At 31.9% G+C, this 19,877-nt stretch overlaps 1 protein-coding gene and 1 pseudogene across 2 annotated transcripts; one reads left to right on the forward strand and one right to left on the reverse strand.

Moving 5' to 3' along the window:
• Window positions 1-421: 421 nt before the first annotated feature.
• On the reverse strand, window positions 422-19,733 carry LOC134242930 (solute carrier family 28 member 3-like). Of its 2 annotated transcripts, none has more exons than XM_062725130.1 (11): window positions 19,664-19,733; window positions 5,681-6,066; window positions 5,457-5,601; window positions 4,994-5,185; window positions 4,458-4,619; window positions 3,125-3,250; window positions 2,734-2,864; window positions 2,425-2,608; window positions 1,158-1,406; window positions 655-835; window positions 422-552 (listed from the first exon to the last, which is right to left on the reverse strand). In XM_062725130.1, exons 1-11 carry the CDS (start codon window positions 19,718-19,720, stop codon window positions 536-538), a joined length of 1,830 nt encoding a protein of 609 aa, XP_062581114.1. In that variant the 5' UTR covers window positions 19,721-19,733; the 3' UTR covers window positions 422-535. The 2 variants fall into 2 exon arrangements, with proteins under 2 accessions (XP_062581114.1, XP_062581113.1); XM_062725129.1 differs by lacking the exon at window positions 19,664-19,733 and adding an exon at window positions 10,098-10,283.
• Window positions 14,370-17,682, forward strand: LOC134242932 (ectonucleoside triphosphate diphosphohydrolase 1-like; annotated as a pseudogene).
• Window positions 19,734-19,877: the final 144 nt, after the last annotated feature.

Below are 19,877 nucleotides of genomic sequence, written 5' to 3' on the forward strand. Positions count from 1 at the left end.
AACTCCGAATTGCGTCTCATAAGTATACAATCGGATTAAGAATTTACCGATCAAAACATGATCAATTCTTTTTTAAATACTTAAAACTAATGTATCTTATTTCATACGGTCGTTCCAAATTAGTTTATATACATTATACAGACTTACAAAACAGGTTTTAAATATTTTTCCCTTGAAAAATAAATTTAAAATGGAAAACATTAAGTTTTGAAATCATTATCATGGAAATTATCAATCGTTGAAAGTAAAAAAAATAAATAAAATAATGCACTTGATCCCGTCGCAGAAGAAGTTCGACAGAGGAATGTTTGTTAGAAATGGATTTCTAAATTCATAAGAACTTGATAAATTAAAAAAAGTAGTTTCAGTTTAACCACATTTGGCTGCTTTAAAAGAACAATAATTCTCCAACCACATAAAATAAAATTTATACACTTTATTAAAAATACGTATGTGCCACAGAGGACACGATATATATAATAATGTATATATTCAATGAAACATATATTTTCTAGGTCTAGGGATTCAAACATGCCTATGACGAAAGTATGCCTGAAAAATAAAAACAACGTGTTTAACTTAAATATGAAAAAAAAAGATATTTTGTCATTAATAAAGTAATTCTCAACTAGATTGAGTTAAATAGACTTCTACCTGCAATGCATGCAGTCATAAAACAGGCGAAACAACCAGAAATCAGGGCGCGGAAGGATACACGCACTATATCTTCTTTGCGGTTTGGTGCTATAGCTGTGAGTGCACCTATCATGATTCCAAGAGCTGTGAGATTGGAAAATCCACAGAGTGCATACGTAGCAATAACAACCGAATGTTCCTACAAATTTACAAAAACAAATGACATAGTAACATTACAAACAGAATTTGTGAGCACCAATCTTTAGTAATCTAAGTACAATGTTATTAAACATTTCATTTCAGTTATAAATTCTCTTTCAGCTTTATGTATTAAGCTGCCAGGTTTCAATAAAAAAACATTCATAGACTTTCAAAAAGATTTTTTAAAAACACATTTGAGATGAATATGAAAATATACCTTCACATTAAACTTTGCAACTTACATATATACAAGTATATGGGAATAATCCTCTCCAAAAATTAAAAAAAGATATACTGAATCGTAGCACTTGAATACTTACAGTCAGTATCCCTCCAGTCAGAGTTTCGTTACGATCGGCTAAGAATACGTCACAGCTGGATGTGGTTGTCCATGGACCATCGTAAGATTCAAAAACCTGATTATTTTTGACAACTTTTCCCAAATCTTCGTACGCCAAAAACTCATTGATGAAAGTCTTGATTCCAACCATCCGTGCGACAACGCAACAATCACGTGGTTCCACGCCCAACAGAAAAACCAGTGGCCAAAATAGATAGGAGCAAATAAGCTGTAAAATGGGGGTTCAAAGTCCACAAAACAATACAAAATAAGAGCCGAGCAAACAGGGACCTCCGAAACATCAGAGATGGGATCAGGTGCCATGGAGGAGTGAGCATCCCTTGCTGACCGGTCACACCGGCCATGTGCTCATTGTCATGATCGTGAAATAACGGAAAAATCCGTCGTCAATTCAGTGTATAAATAATGGACTAACAATTGGTATGAAAAACGCCAGTCAGCATTTGACTCAATGATAAATTGTATTTGCTGACAAGGTCATTGTATCGACCATAGAACTTACGAAATGATGACTTTAAACGACACTGCTGATATTCTTGTTTCAACAACTTGCTTGTCAATAATTTACCTCGTTTTAGAAATTGTTCGTACGTACAGCATACTCTTGCATATCGAATCAAGTGATATATAGTCCGTATGCATGTGATGAAGGTATATTGCTGCATAAGTCAGGGAAGTTGACGATAGAAAAGTTAAAGTCGTCACGTTTATCATATAACTTGGTTGTTAGGTTACCATTAACGTCTTTTTCAAGTAAACTTGCATAAAAAGAACCTTTTGACCGTGGTGAAAGGCGACGGACTGTTTACCGATAAAACTCGATTTCCCTCGCGTTTAATCCAGAAATTTCTGTTCTCTTTTTTAAAAGTGAAGTCATATTCAGTATGATGATACTCTATTTACATGTACTGATTATTCAGACAAAAGCAAGTTTATTGTCTAACTCATCAGCGACTATTTCCCTCGGCTTCACGTCGGAAAATACTTGCAGTAATTGGGAGATTGGAAGCAGTAAATTCGCTTTTGTCCTCAAACATGTTTCAAGTATAATTGCCAGTTTGAAAATATAGAACTGGTATAAGTATAAATAATAATTATATGTAGAATGTTTTATTTATCTCTAGACTACCTACATTATATTCTCCAAACGTTTGACGGAATACCGGTATGCTGGTATTTTGACACTGCAATAGCAAACTGACAGGTATCTTTATTAATAATCTTACCTGAAAGGTCAGCGGAGGATAATCAGGTAGTACGAGTCCGACCCTCTCCCCGAGCCATACCAAGGTAGCGTTAACAAATCCCAGGAGAGAGAAGAAGGCAATGACACTGGCTATGATGTACGCCACAATCGGTAGGGCGATAATGGCGCCAATCGAGGCGGCCTCCATGATGTTTCTTCCCTGTCTAAAGATGTAAAACTTTCTTGGTTTAATATATCAGTTCTTGTCAATGACTTTAGAATTTTCATTACGATGCCAGTTGACATGTTCTACAGTCATCAATATTTAAGTTAAATAGAGCAATGTCACCTTTTTATTTCGAATGCGTCGTTAGATGTATCTCGTCTGCTTTCTTTGCTTTCGGGCCAAAATAATTTAGAAATTCCGAGTGCAGCAGGTGCGGACATAACACTGGCAGATAGCAGGTGATTTGCAGGAGCCTGAGTGCATTAATTAAAAGAGACAGAAATTATGAATAATGGATATTTAAAAAAATATATAAAGGGTCTGTAAACATTGTCCCTGTAGTGTTGGGGAAAAAATAAAGTAAAATTAACAAACGACAGGCAGACTTGAATTTACACCCTTCGATCAGAAAAGCTCACTCGAGCCTTTTGCCAAAAGTTAAGGTACGTAGCAATGCTTTTGAAATAAATTGAGAAAGGAAAGGTTTCAAAGAATGCAAAAATGTTGCTGGTACCCCAAAGAGGATGTAGACAACTAGAGTGCTTCCTGCCACTGTTGCGAATCCATTCGTCATCACAGTGTGGAGTTCAGACAAGGTCATCTTGTCAAAGAGAGGCTTGACGATTGTCGTAGTTTCAGCCTAAAACCAAAAGATCGTTTTATTATGTTTGAATAAATCAATTTGTCTGGAAATGTTAGCTTGAAATGATTACATAGCTAAATTTTAATTCATTATTTACGCAGTAGGATAAAATGCAGAGCGATACATACTGTATAACTTTTTTTTTGTCCATTATGCATCACTTATGTAAAGATTTAAAATTAAAAACTGCTCTCGTTATCAGATTAAACTTTTAAAAAATGATCATCCATTGTGTATGGAAACAAAATCATTATTGATTAAAATATTACAAGAAATACAATACATGGTCTCCTACATGTAGTTAGTGAATTACAGTTACAAGCAACATAATAATCTCTTTAATTTGGAACAGTATGATAGTTGATTTATACAATTTGAAGACATTGGAAAATATCTAAATTATGCATAATTCACCACATAATTGAATTATAACATATATCAGTCACTAGTATTCGTTCAACAATATGAGGAGAAAATTGACAAAAATTTCACGACGATTTGGTGACATTTGAATTTAACCCCAAATCGTCATTATCTATAATACTTAAATTTTGGATCATAAAGCTACAATGGCTGATTTTCAGACCAATTTGTTAGTGAAATTGACATTCCTCGTTCGAAAATGGCCTTTACGGAGATTACTGGAGAGTGATCTCGGTCTAAGATGAAAGTCATTTTTTAATCTCTCGTTTCCTGTATGATTTCTCTTAATTGTTGTTAAATGATTCCTTCACTGCATGTAATGTACTCAATTTATATAAGGTGTAGTCCTATAACAATTAGAAAGAAAATATATCTCTGTCCATCCCGAGGTTTTCGGGAAAATTTTTAACTTTGTTGAGCTATAAATCTATACCTATGTATTAGTGTTTGGTAAAACTAAATTTTAGGTAAAAAAAAATGAACAAAAGGATCACATACAAATACTTATTAAAATATATATTCATATTTAATTTCTTTTCCCTCCTAGAAAAAAAAACGAGTCCTAATACATTTTTGTTGTTAAGTCTCATCATTTATTAATTTTGTTTTAACGCTCAAAGTTATCCATATGAATTTAAGTCATGATTAAAAAACATAATGTCAGTTTGCATTTAAAAGGAACTTATTTTTTATCTAAGTAAAATTATAAATGGATAAGGATCATTTACTCCAGTGAGAATTATCTCCCGTGAGATATGGTCAATAAACCTTAAAGGCTTACCCATCCAACAAATATATTGACTGCGGCGTGCAGTGATTCCATCGCGGAGATTCCCAGGGTATACTGCATTATGAAGGCCAATTTCTGAATTAAGACCTGCATCCATCCTAAGTAATACAAGATGGAGATGACGGCACTGAAGAAAAATATAACAGACATCACCTGCCAAAGAAAGAAAAATGGACTGTGTATTATTAACTTTTGTGAAGCATCTTTGTCATCAAGGATTAATTAATAAAAGTTAATAACAAATCATTTCTTTGAGCAAGATCTTAAAATAGTTTTAATAAATCAAATTAAAAAGAAATTTTAAAAAAATGCTAACTTTTTCAGTTTTAAAGCTTCAATTCCATTTGATTTTCTTTATACTGTATGTAATTTTTCCAACAAAACTTGAACATTTTTTCCGAAGAATGATAAGAACAGATACGACTCCCTTCTAAAAGGATTTTACTTTAAAATAGTTTAGTAATTTAAAAAGTCAATGGAAAGTAATCCCTTACATAACATGAACATATACATGTACTTTATTTTACCTTGAATGCAAAAAAGTGTTCAGTGAAGGCATCCCCAAAAACAAATACCGCGCCATTGTCTGAGTGGTCGAGAAATTCCGTGACTCTTTTTCCCAGCCAATCAAAAGCGTCATAACCCCATGTAGTTCGGAGGACTATCAAAGCAAAGACCATCTGCAGCAAAAATCCCCACAGTACTGGTCGCCAAGAAACCTACATATATTAATAGATAAAGAGAGTTTATTTATTTTAAAAGAATTTAAAACTTTAAATTCTATTTTAATGGATTGATACATCATGAACTACAGAGAAAAGAAAAGCAATATACTTTTAAACTTTTAAGTAACTTTTATGTTTAGAGAATTGTTTCTTGCCATGAAGCTAGTTATTTTTTTTTTTTAATTCTTTTCGCCTGAATACAGTATGAAAAAAATGGTCATTTATAACCTATTCAGGGTCCTTTGAAAAGAGGAACAGCACAAACCTGTTCAGGATCCTTTGAAAAGAAGAACAGCACAAACGTGAAAAAGAGTAAACCAGCAACAGGCACAAGTCTGAAGGGGTTGTGAAACAGCACTGTAGCTATGATGTATATGATGACGACGATGATGACATACATGGTTAATATCCTACAGAAAAGAAAGGTGTTTTTTTTTAATTTCTACAAAAAATTTGCATGTTAAAATTACAAATGGCATACATACATACTTTTTAAAAATTTTCCTCGTTCTTTCTTTCGGAAAGTTTGGATTCTTTTGAGTACTGTTTAAAAATGCTTCCACTCGATCTCCATACCATTTCTTTAATGTATGTATTGCATAGAAAAACAACACAACTACTGTCAACACAAGTAAACGAATCGAACCCTCGTCGCCGAAATTATGAACCATTGCTCCAATGAAATAAGCAAAATATCCCAGAAGAAGAAAAATCCGGAAACCGGCTTTTAACCTCGTTTTGTGTTTCTTGAGAACTCGGTCCAGGGATTTCCGGACTCTGACGACAGGACTGAGCGGAGAACAGGTTTTGAGGCATTGCGGAGGAGAATGTTGGTATGTTATAATCACAGAATCCGTCGCTGTGTTGTTTGGGTCCTAATGTGGAAGAAAACAGGGAATGTTTCAAAAGTAAATATTTAAAAGGAATTAAATGTGTGTATAATACATGCACACTGTGGAAAATGACACAAGACTGAAATGCAAAACTCCACACTTGATTAGGCCTGGTGCTTAGAATTCATGATCAGAAATTAAAAAAAGATGTTTTAAGCAACAATAGCACGCAAGATGTATGTGAAGCTTAAAACATCTGCTGATAAATGTAGAGCATTCTATCAAAAAAAAAAAAAAAAAAAAAAAAAAAAGATAGCATCTCCTGGACTCCCATTATAGATAGACATAATCAATTCATCAATGAAATCTTAGTTTGATTGTTGAGCTTACTTTTCTGGCTTTTCATTTTTTTTTTTTTCGAAATGCAAAATACATACAAAATGCACGGAATGAAACATGCCCATTTTAACAAAAGACCGCTATGAATTATGTTGATTGTAACTAAGCTCAAGAAATTAAGGCACGGTATTCGTAAAATATTACTGATTTATGCAATGACCTTTCTGTGACCTTTAACATCGGCACTATAGTGTGTCGGACCAAACGTTTATAAACATCGGGTTGGCATTGTCACAGATCTAGGTGCAACATATTAAGTACCCGTATCATAAGCGAATTTAATTATTAGACTGCAGCAAATGTCCAAAAATGGATGAATTAGTTTAAAGACAAAAAAGTACAAACCAAAAAATATGATTACCTGAGGCTCATGGGCTGTAGACATCTTTATATGAAATAAAATGTGTCGAAAAGGCCCTCAGGGGGATCTATAAATGTGTGCACGGAATAAATGCTATAAGGATGCCTATGAACCGTATCCAAATTTGAGAGATAGTTTAAAATGGGTCCATGATCTTGAAATTTATATGAAATCTAATGGACAATTCTTTTGTCCTAAAAGTTGGTAAAGGAGATGGCTGACACAGTGAAATCGCCAATAACTTTTAGCGTTTGTACTTGCAGTTCAAAGTCAAAATTCTTATCAAATGATTAATTGTTGGCACCACATTTGTCTTAAATTGCTTGATATTTACTTTCCCATGCAGTATTCACGGGAACCTTTATGATATAAGTAAATGTATATATGTAATTTCTGCAGATAAAAAAGCGTCACTTCACAATTATAATAATTTCTTAAAACATTTTTGTGACGTCATCTTTTGTTAAAAAATAAATTTGTTATTGACCTGCACGTGACGTTCCAGGTGAATACAACTTAGGATCTATTTGAGAACAAAGGGCGAGGCAAATCAGTAAACAGCATTGATCAAATCAAAAATTTTTATGAACAGTGTAGGAAATTCAAAAATTTTACAAAAAATTGTTTTGGACAATAATCCAGTGATTTAAACGGCTATGATTTTTTTTTCATGTGAACAAAATATATTGCTATATATATATTTTCAATGATTGATCCATGGAACATATATAGAATCCAAAGGACACAAAAGATGAACGAGAAGCATGCGTTTTCACTTCTTACACACAACACTTTTAATTTTTACTTTTTGGCAGTCAGTTTTACCTGATAATATTCCTTCCTTTCAAAGTCTATCCTATAAAAAAGATTGATATATTTTTTTTCATGTCAACTACATTGATAAAAAACTTCAAATTGATACGACTGGTAAGGCTTATTTACATTTTAATTCTGCTTCTCTTTTGTATTTGGCTAGGACTTAATTAAATGCAACCAAAAAGTAATGGGTTTGTTTTTATTAAAATTTTATCAGTGAATCATATAATAAAACAAATATTGCTGTAACTTTTACGCATGGTCAGTATGTATAAAAAATTTAGCCATCTTAAAAGGACTAAACAAAGTTAATGTTCATATTTATCGATATAAAACACCTCTCGGATTCCTACTAAAAAAGTGAATACCAAAACTGGTTTTCAGATGGCTAAATCACAGTCAGTATTGCAGAACGAGGTCTTACCTGTGGCTGTCCTAAAAAATCAGCAATAATTGTATAATGTATATATGTAATTTCTGCAGATAAAAAAGCGTCACTTCACAATTATAATAATTTCATATTCGGGAACGAGTATACCTTGCAGCGGACAGCCACCGGGGGTAGAATGGATACAAAATGACATGGGACTTGCCACGACTATTTCACAGTCCGTCGAAACTTCTTCATTTTATGTCCATTGTTTTTATTCACTGACCTAACTCCTTATCATTGGAGGCATCGCCTGAGAATGTATACCTTAGGCAGCTCCCTGAATTTGAAGTCATTCCGCAACCGTCAAACCGGTCGCGATGCCGTAGTCTTGCAATAGAGGGCTCGCGTTGTGAACGGGAGGTCTCGATGGATGGAATTCTCGTTCCCGGTGCCATTTCAAAATAATATATTGATTGAATGATTGTATGTTGTTTTACGTCCCATTATTTTACTTATATAAAGACGTCATATATACCATATACCGTACTTAATCCTTTTGCATAAAAAGCAAATTAAACCAATTTATGACATTTATTTCTCAGGTTTGCATTGTTTAATTTGTTGCATTTTTAAAACGAAGTCTTATTTACCCGGTACCTCCTAAATTGTAACATAGTATCGCGGTATAGGAAAACATGGAAACTTGTGGCTGACATGGACTTCAATTTTTATTTTTATATTTACGGTGAAATTCTACATTAGAAATAAACATTTATACAAACTAAAGCGAAACATGACACTTTAGGCTTTGCTAGGTTATAAAATCAATGATCTAAATATGATATAAACGGTAATGGAAATCTGTAAAATTACGTTTTATTTGAATAAAAAATTACTGACACATGTTCCATACTTTTTAATCGTCACAAAAGTTTACATTCAGACGACAAACAGTAGTATTTAAACAGAAAGGATATGAACTGTGCAATATACTTGGAAATATAAGAAGCGTATACTGAAGCAAATTCAACATTTACGGCCGTAAACTGACTGTTATTTTGCCAACAGCCATTGCTGCATTAGAAATGAAATTTGCCGGGCGCATGGCAAATACCAAATATTACGTTAAAAAATTTAAGTCACGTGTTTCGGATAGGCGATGGTACTGTAAAGAACTCTAAATTATCAATGGCTTTTAGTATCGAATATATATATGTAGGTCTAATCTTGAAGCCCTTCATCGCTTCTTGGTATCTAACGTCTTGCAAGGGACTTTTAAAAAAACAGCAATCAATGAAGACCATCAGTATCACATACTTTCACAGTTCGTTATCTCTACATAATTCATTATAACTAATGGCAAATCAACGCCACCTTCCTTTTGGATAGATAAAAAGAACGTTTTCATCATATTGTGAATATGACAAAATTAAATGTCATCGTAAATATTTTTGGCATTTCTCTTCCTCTATATTAATTTCGATACTTTTGGAAAATGCAAAAGTTAACATATTAATTCATAAATTAGAGTCTAGATGAATACTATTACAGCATAAAATGGACTGTTAAATTCAAAGATACTTAAGGAAGGGAACCCCTATATCTTCCCAACCCCATCTTCGTTATCCAAAAGCCTACGCCTTTTTCAATTTTGATTACTAGTATCTAGAACTAAAAAGAAGAATGACGGACCAGATTGATATACTATACTTAATTTACCCAAAATGACATTTTTATTGCATGTGTTAGATTAAAAGTTTAAAATTTGTCATTGTAAACGTACATGTATCTAGATTGTAAGATTGCTAAAGATAAGCCTAGACGAATTATTTTTTTTTAATTTTAATGAAACGTAACAATGATTATATAATACATATATATGCTAGGTAAAGTTATCAAACTGAATTAGGTCTCACGATAATTATCTTATCAAACGTAATACAGTATATCCTTGTGATACTAAGTAGAACAAGTGCGTACTCATGGCACAAGTTTAACAGTGCGCGTTTGTCTAAAGAGCCTTTTACATACCGGGTATTATAGCGGATCTAACAAAAATTGACACTAATGCAATTTTTCACGAGATCTATACTAAAAGGAACATATAAAAAAAATCCCACTTACTTCTTCGCTTAAAAACTGTTCACTTTCCATAACGAAATCCGACCTAGAGGTAGCCATTATAAACAAAACCAGAGCCCCCAAATTTCCATAGGAGTTTACTCTGGAATTAAAGCGAATTATCGTATTTGTTGATCCATTATCAGTCTAAATGTTGTCACTATTATGAATGAAAAATGGCTTCATCTGTTATCATGCTAAACCAGGTCGATCACTATATACGAGGGGATTTTTGAAGCCATAGTATAATCATTATTTTTAACATATTAATTTGCATATGTTTGAATTTACAATAATAACAGTTAATATATGTACTGCAATCTTATGTTGATTAACTAATGTTCTATCAATCAAATCGTCAACAAGTATCGATTTATGTATCGCACTTGTTGAACATAGATTTAATATGAATGGAAATTAAATGAACACATAAAATCAAGAATGATACAAGAATAATGATATTCTATTTTCCCCAATTAATAGAAGAATTCTTCATTTTTTTTAACTTAACTATATATTTAAAAATGGTGAGATGATAATGAAATAACTCAATCAAAGGTTGAAATGTTTATTTCACGGTCAGAATGAAATTTAACTACAAAACCTTATTTCTTGTTCTCTACTCCCCAAAGCACATGATCTCTAAAATTAATGATTCTCAGCCGCTTTTTACCATTTCACGATTCATTTTGGATAATACCATGAATCTGGGAAAGTGTAAGTCGATTTATTTTTGCGATTTTGCATTTAAGGGGGTTTTATTTTGTGAAAATTACAGAAGCGAAACTCTTCATTTTTTTTTACCATGTATAACTTACATTAACTTTAGTGTACATGCAAAGTTTGGGCGAAATCTACCTTCCAGGTATTTTCAAGGGACCGTCTCAAAATATAGGTACATTTACTATAGGATTACTACATGTATCTCATTCGTTGAAATCCGCCTTAAACGGGGGTAAATTTCCACATCTGCTAAATTCATTGATACATTAACAAGATATGCTAACACCTGAATCAAAATGCCTTTTCAAAAAATATTTTAAAAGTTCATGTTTAATTCTTGAACACTTTAAAATTGTTTCTGTTACTTTTTTCTTATTAGGGTTTTGTGCTTGTATAGTGAATTCACAGAATATGCGAAATAAGTACAAATACAAATACACATGTGGTTACAGTGCAATATGGACTAAACAGCTAATGACTTGGAAGTAGAGCCGTAATTTTATGTAAAAATATCAATAAAACTAATGAATGTTATACCTTAAATATGTTAAAGTCACACTATTTAAATTACTTTCTTTAAAAATTGCTTGTTTATTTTATTACCATACATTTCCCGAGATAAAATAAAAAAAAAATTATAAAAGAAAACGAAACAAGCAAATTCAAAGAATTGTGGTCCCCCGCTTTCGGTGTCATTTTGTGTGAGATGTCATTTTTTATGACATTTTGTGTCTAAATATAAACGCCCTATCATAAGTCATCTATTTAGAAATTATCTTGAACTCCAAGGTCAAGGTCAAATGGTTAACGTTCTTTGTATCCAATGAAAAGTCTTCTCAAAAGAATTACATATATGAAGTATGAAAGCCCTAGCCCTTACCATTCAAAAGTAATGGTCAAAAAGTTTTCTCTTAATTACAAAAAATCTCCAAGGTCAAGGTCAAGGTTGTTGCTATCAAATAAAAGGTCTTGCCACAAAGAAAACGTATGTGAAATATAAAAGTCCTGGTATCTACTGTTCAAAAGTTGTGGCCAAGGTCAAAGTTTTTGAAAAGAAGGTCAAACTCAAATGTCAAGGTCGAAAGGGCCAAGGTTTTTGGTATTCAATGAAAGATCTTATCACAAGAATTATTTATATGAAGTATGAGAGCCCTATCCATTACCATTCAGAAGTTATTTTACGGAAATCTGAAAGGTCAAGGTCAAAAGGTCAAAGTTGTTGGCATCCAATAAAAGGTCTTGCTACAGAGAATACATATGTGAAATATGAAAGTCCTTGTACCTACCATTTAAAAGTTATGACCAAAGTAAAAGTTTGGAATTTTTGTGTAAAAGTGGGTCAAACTCCAAGGTCAAGGTCAAATTTGGTGATACCAAAAGAAAGGTCTTGTCACAAGGAATACACATATGAAATATGAAAGTCATTGCTCCACTGAATCAAAAGTTATGGGCAAGGTTAAAGTTTTGTGACGGACGGACAGACTGACAGACAGACGGACAGACGAATGAGATTTAATGTCCCCTCGCTTTCGCGAAAGCGGGGGACAAAAAAAGGAGATAGGGACTGATTAAATATGAGCACAAATGATAAGAAACAGTTGAAGAAAAAAATTGCAAAACATTGTCGAATTTGTTTTGTTTTATTGGCATATATCCTTTCAGTGTTATAGAGGTTAATCAGAACATTGCAGATTGAAAATGCAACTTTTTAAAGCAATTAAGGAATCAAAGTGTACTGAGGTTATGCAATTGATAGGTATGTTCATTGCTGCTGCGTGGTTGCGAAATAAGGATTTTGCAAGTCTGCAGACAGAAAGAAATCTTTCTGCTTACGTATTAGTAAAGAAAACTTTCTTGTTGGATGTTAAAATTCTAAAGCGTAAGTTAATATACAAAATTAATTTATAACGAAAGTATACAGTCAAATTTTAATAAAAAAGGTTTTATATTTTAAAAAATAGATCTTCTTTAAGTTTAGAATTTTATTTCATTAACAAAATGAAATGAATTGCAAATTAAATTTTCATAAAAAAGGAAATAAAAAGAAAGAAATATAATTGCAAATGAAATTAACTTCATGAAAATGTCAAATACTAGTATCCCCTAGTATTAGATTGTATGGAACATTCAATATTCACCGAAACTTTCACAATATAACTTTTATCCTGTATTAGAAATTATGAGGCGCTAAATTCCTTGAAAGGGATTCTGATCATCGACCTTCGCAATGATGAATTTATTTTAGCATAAAAATATTCAAAAGAAGCATGAAAATCCAATTTCACAAAATTGAAATAGCTGTCAATTTCTCTATATTTAACATTAAATCTATTTTATTTTTTCGATGATGATAATTATTTAAGTTACCAGATCCTAAAATGTTTACAGAATATTAAAGTTTAAAAGAATAAGGAATCGAACAAAATTTTGATTAGATATTTAAATATTGCAACGAGAAAAAGGTGAAAATTTAACTTGCAAATTATTTTGTGATATCTTGTTTCGATGGATATTTTTGTCTTTATTCGTGCTATTTTATTGCTATTGAATAATTTTGTCTTTGTTGTTATACTGCATGCAGTGATTCAATATCGTTGAGAAATTAAAACAAATACAAACATGTGTACAAGTTTCTCGAGGGAATTGAACGATGCAGGCACATATTTCTCGATCATTCTTTCAAGTTTATTTAATGATAAAATGAGTAATCATCTTTAAAAAACGATGAAACATAGCTCAATTGATAAAGGAGTTTGTTGAACAGCAATTTTGCTTAAAAACAAGCTTAAAGAAGCCTATTTTCTCAGCCTAGATTGGAAAATGTCAAACGGGTCACCAAATAACATTGAATTCATCTACCGAAGGGTAATTAAGCACGCACCATGTTGTGATTGCACCTTGGCTGTTGCTGAGTAAATTCATACAGACTTTCAAATATTTTCGGAATCTTGAAGGAGCAATGTTTTAAAAGTTTTCTCTTATACTTTAAAAAGATAAATGTATTGACAGTGATAAGAGTATCTCAAACGACAAACAAACAAACAAAAAATATGAATAGTAGTGATTTTTAAAATAAGATGTTTTTTCTTTGGTGCAATCTTTAAATACTCGTACAACTTTTTTCGCTTGAATTTTATTGGTTAATAAACACCAATCCTCAAATATTTACTTATTTTTCATACCTTGAATACTTCCTCAGAACATTTATTTAGTCTTTATATCAGTAATTAATTGTTATTCTAAAATAAATGTAAAAATTTATAAATCTAACAAAATTTTACCGATTTGGTGAAACTTACTGGACAAACTCTGACCTCCCCATTCTTCCCTTCCAATGAAACTTTACACTGTAAAATTTAAATACAGTAATTAAAATCATAATTGCTCTAAATAAAAAAAGAAAATCATTTATATATAAGTAATTTTCCGTAACCAAACTTAACACCATCGCTGAACATTTATGTACAAGTAATTTTCCGTAACCAAAATTAACACCATCGCTGAACTTTTATGATAAAGTTGAGATGAACATTTTTTGTTCTATTTCAGAAAATGCCTACATGTGTCATTTTTATGGTTGGCCTCTTCTTGGCAGACAGAGCATGCGCAATGACATTACATTATAGTGTCATGATCGATGCAGGGAGTTCAGCTAACGGGTCAGAGTGTATTCATGGCCTGATCGAAGATCAACTTTCTCAACATTTAGCATCACTGAAATATTTTCTAAAAATATAAAGCCACCATTGAGTTCATTTCAGAATAAATTAGATTCGATTCCGGAATATATTCGTAACTTGACCTCAATCGCCGAATCAAAAGTGCCGTATGATGTTCATAATAGAAGACATCTGTATTTACTTGCAACTGCAGGTAATCAACATACTTAAGCAATTAGCCATCTCACACAAAATGGTCAATATGAACGTTTCTTTTTATCATTAAAACAAATACACTTCGAATTCTTTCCTAGGTCTTCGATTTCTAAAAGAGGAAGATGCTAGAAACTTGATGAATACAGTAAGACGTGTTTTATACGACAGAAGAATCAACAGATTCAATTACAGCGAAAGGAGCGTCCGAATTCTCTCTGGCGAAGAAGAGGGCGTGTTCGCTTGGATAACTGCAAACTACCATAATGGATTCCTCTCCTCTAAAAAGTGAGAATCTTCTTTAATTCAAATAACAAATATAATCATAAAAAACGAAATTTAGTTCCTGTAATATAAGTTTTCATTATATTGCCGTGTTTTCTAGTTCCCTGTCCTATGGTGTTGGTGTGCTATAGGGCTGTGTATTGACCAAAAAAATTCGATACGATACGATACAATATTTTTTAAAGCGATATGCGATATATTGGATTCTAAAACAAGTCCATCAAAAAAGGCTTTTAAATCATTAAATGCATCGATTTCATTAAAAAAAATTAGTGTTTTATTACCCGTTTCAAAGTTCTTATCCCATAGTCAGTAAATAAAACAATTACAATATAAACTTTTAATGACTGTAAAATCAAAATGTTAAAATAAAATTGTTATGTATCTTATGATAACTATAAAAACTGTGTTATTTCTTTTATAAATCTATAATTATTGATCAGTTTTAATTTAAAAAAGTGAAATATAATCTTCGCTGATTAAAATTCCCTCTTTTTCTTAGAAGAAAAACTGCTTGTCCTACGTATTGGAAGTAACATGTTACGTACGATATATCGATATATTGATACAGCCCTAGTGTGCTAAAAATGGGGGGCGGATCCACACAAATAACCTTTCTCCCAGACGGACCTCTCTTAGCTCACATGTTTACATTCCGAATAGCGGGACGAATCTACAATCTCTACTCACACAGTTATCTAAATTTTGGAATGAATTATATGTACAGAAGAATCAACAAATATCTTATCCAACAAAATTCACATTACACAAGGATAAATAACCCGTGTGCACTGACAAGTAAGGATGTAGAAAATAATATTCTGGCTTCTGAATTAAAAAATTATAAGCATATTCATATATTTCTTCTTCAAATGTACTTTTGATGTATACATTATGTTCGACATCTTTTACCAAGCTACATGTACGTATATAGTAAGAATTTGTCATTCACCAACCCGCACGTCTGTTACAATGTTGTTTTTCTAATTTTAACTCAAAGTAATTGCAATTAAACTTGATATACAAACAGACAAAGATCTTGCACGAATTTGTAATTATTTTTAAATATATTTAAATTCCTTTAAAACGTTAGCTTTTCTTCCTGGTCTGTTTGCAATTATACTTACATGAAACACTTGATACACATGAGGATAACACCACAATTAACTCTGGTAAGTGTTACAATGTCATATAGTTCCAAAAAAAGTCAAGAAGCATAATTTTATGAATGTTCGACTGAATAAAAAATAGTAAAAGTCTCGGTGCAATTTTTGGACAATCATTCACACCAGCAAATACATTGCCTAGTTGGAAACATATTAATTTGTATGTTTCAGATGACAACTACGCATACGATACTGGCAACAAAACAATAACATTCCGGGGATCTGGTTCTCCTTCGGAATGTTTCAGGATTTTATCAAAGTTTCTTAAGGAGGCTCACGACACTTGTTACCCAAAGCCCTGTGCAATTGGTTCTGTCTATCAACCCTCAGTAGGTACCGACAAATTCTACGCCATTGGAGCCTATGCTTATATTACAGCCACACTAAACGCTACAGACTCTTCTGGGAGACTGGATATCGAAAAACTTAACAAAACGGAGCATTTGTATTGTACTAAGGTAGGTCAAGTCGGGTGCTGTAAGTCAGTTATTATGTTTAGATCTTATGTTTTTCATTCGCACTGAAGAGATAGAAACAACAAGCTAATGTACATCGATAAGAGATTTTGAGTTGATTAGAATTAATTGGGCTAAACAGTTATTGTCAACATATGTTTGGAGATATTGTAGAGGAATATATCCCGTGATGGATTTCATCAGTGCAACATATTAAATTGCAACAAAGCACAATGATCTAACTAAAGATTAGGACTATTTTAAAACTCAAAAACTGCTCTTTTTTCACTTTTGAATTCACTTTTTTTGGTTTATGTTTTTCAGACTTTTAGACTATGTGGTGTCTGCATACAAAGTAACATCGGAGTTTGTTTCAGTCACGTGTATGACGGGGCTCTACATGGTCGAGTTATTCACCTTCTCCTATGTGTTTCCGATGAACACAGAAAGGATCTATTCTGTTTTAAAAATCAATGGAAACCCACTCGGTGAGGCTTTGACATCTGGCATTGAAATCCGTTCTACAATTCAAAAATAAATAAATAAATAAATGAACAACTTTTTTAACGATAAAAAATGAAAAAAAATTATAATTTAAAAGAAAGCCAAAACACCTGCATTCAAACAAAATTTGGTATTATTTGTTGTTCTGAGTGCGAAAGCATTCGAAATGAATATTGAATTCTTCATATTTTTGTATTTTCAGTTTGGACATTTGGCGCGGTGCTGTTCGAAAATGAACTGATGGCCAAGGTCTACCCCTGTGCCTCAATACCCTTCCCGTCCAGTGCAGGGGTATCAAAACAAATCCTCAAACTGAAGTGGCTTTTCATCCTTTCTGTGTTCTCATTTTATATTTTTATTTGACAGATTCGAACATTAATGTTTAACGTAATTTTTGTACATAAAACAATCACATGACTCTATAATCATGATAATTATGAACTGAAATCTTATGATATTTCTTATCCGATTCGATATAATCGATGGTGCTTTGTTTTCCGTCCGATTCTGAAACACTAATATGAATTTATTTATATGCATGTAAACTGGTATACGAGTGTATGTCTTTTGTTATGTTAAGAGAATAAAGGAAATACATTCACCAAAACAACGATATTCACTCAATGTGAAATGTTAAGGTTTTATCAAAGGTCAACATGTCAAAATTATTTTTACAATAGCTCCTAAACCACCTGGTATGTGGTTTATAAAGTTAAAAATAAAGTTACAAAGATGAAACTTTTACAGTTTATAAATATATCATTGATTAACAGATAGAAAGTACCACTTGAACACAAACACTGAATAAAAATATATATATCGAGAAAAATTCTTAATAAAAAAGCCTATATTGTTTTATTTTAAAGATACACTTTATTAATTCCGCACTTTTAGTGAAAACCATCATTGCAGAAAAAATATAAATGTTTATCAATTAAGGGCAAGTTGGACTTCAATAGCCTCTAGGAATTTTTTTTCATTGTTTATTTTGTCCAAATGTTAAGATTTGAAACCGAAAGTACATTACAAATGGCGGATTTTATAGGGGTCTTGTCTTTATTTATACATGTCATACTTTCAATAAGAGCCTTCAAAGACCATTCACGTACAGCTTGCCCTTCTTTGATAAAAGTGATACTTTATATCTGTTAAACAATGATATACTAGTATTTATAAACTGTAAAAGTTTTAACTTTATTCACATTGTTTTGGAGCTATTGTAAAAATAAAATTTTGGAAATACTGACCTTTGATGAAACTTTAAAAGGTAGTTGTTTTTTTATCTTTCATTTATCTTATTAATTCGCACAAACTTGTACTTTATGAATAGCTTCAGGTTCCAAAAACTATTACATGACCTTTAATATACTTAAATTACACACGTACGCGGTATTTTTTAATCGATGTTAACAATTTATCCTGAAATATGAAAAGTATCCCCCAATCATGTTCAGGAGCAAACGACGAGTGTGACCGGTCTGCAAGGAATGCTTACTCCTTCATGGCACCTGATCCAAACTCTGAAGTTTTAGAGGTACGTGCTTGCTCTACCCCTGATTTGTGTTGTTTTAATCGATTCATCATCATAAGGGAGAATCAACACTAATTTTCTATCCCTTACATGTAGCCATCGTAAGAAATATTATTTGTTCCAAGCACATACTCATTTTAAGAATGTCTTTTCATCTTAACATATTCTCAACAGCATTATTAATTTCATCAACATGCACATATTGAATAACAGTTTGGTTGAGTTGTCAAAGCTGATTTTTTCAGCATTTACCGCTCTTTAACTATACCAACATACGTTTTCAACAAAAATATATTAAAAATTTTATTTCATCTTAAAGTTATTGAAACTTTTCTGGCAAAACATTATAACTAATGACAAAGCAACTCCACCTTCCCTTTTGAAAATATGTAAAGAATTCTTTCATCATATTGTGAAAATGACAAAATCGAATTTCGCGTACGGTAAATATTTTTGGCATTTCTCTCCCTCTATATATTAATTCCGATACTTTTGGAGAATGTTTAAGTTCACCTATTAATTCCATTTATTGGACAGTTATTCCTTAAATGAAGTACATTTCCTATTTGTAATTTTATCTCGAACAGAGACATTGGAAATGTAAATATCATTATTATTATTATATGAAATCGCATGCGTTACAGGAATCCCTGAGTTACATTAAAAGTTTCAAAATTTTCATTGTAAACTTACTACATCATATACATGTAGAGTGTAAAACTGTTATAGATAAGTTTAAATGAATCATTTTTTTAAAACTTTTAATGTAACGCATGTAATGATCATATAATATCTGCTAGGTAAAGTTATCAAACTGAATTACCCGGTAGGCCTCACAATATTTATCTTATCAAACTTAATATATGCAGCATATTCCTTTGCTACAAGTAGTGCAAAAGCGAACCCCTCGCATAGGTTTAACAGTATTTGTCAAAAAAGCCTTGAACATATTATGGTGAATCACAAAAAATAAGACACAAATACATTGCTTCATGAAAATGATACTAAAAGGTACAAATTAAAACCAATTTACTTCTTCGCTTAAAAACTGTTCACTTTCCATAACAAAATCTGACCTAGAGGTAGCCATTATAAACAACACCAAAGCCCTCAAATTTCCATAGGAATTTAATCTGGAATTATAGCGAATTATCTTATTTGTTGATCCATTATCAGTCTAAATATTGTCTCTATTATGAATGAAAAATGGCTTCATCTGTTATCATGGTAAACCAGGTCAATCACTA

The sequence above is a fragment of the Saccostrea cucullata genome, unplaced genomic scaffold (genome assembly GCF_032062105.1).
Source record: "Saccostrea cucullata isolate Sc308-1 unplaced genomic scaffold, CSIRO_AGI_Scuc_v1 ctg2641, whole genome shotgun sequence".
Classification (NCBI taxonomy): domain Eukaryota; kingdom Metazoa; phylum Mollusca; class Bivalvia; order Ostreida; family Ostreidae; genus Saccostrea; species Saccostrea cuccullata.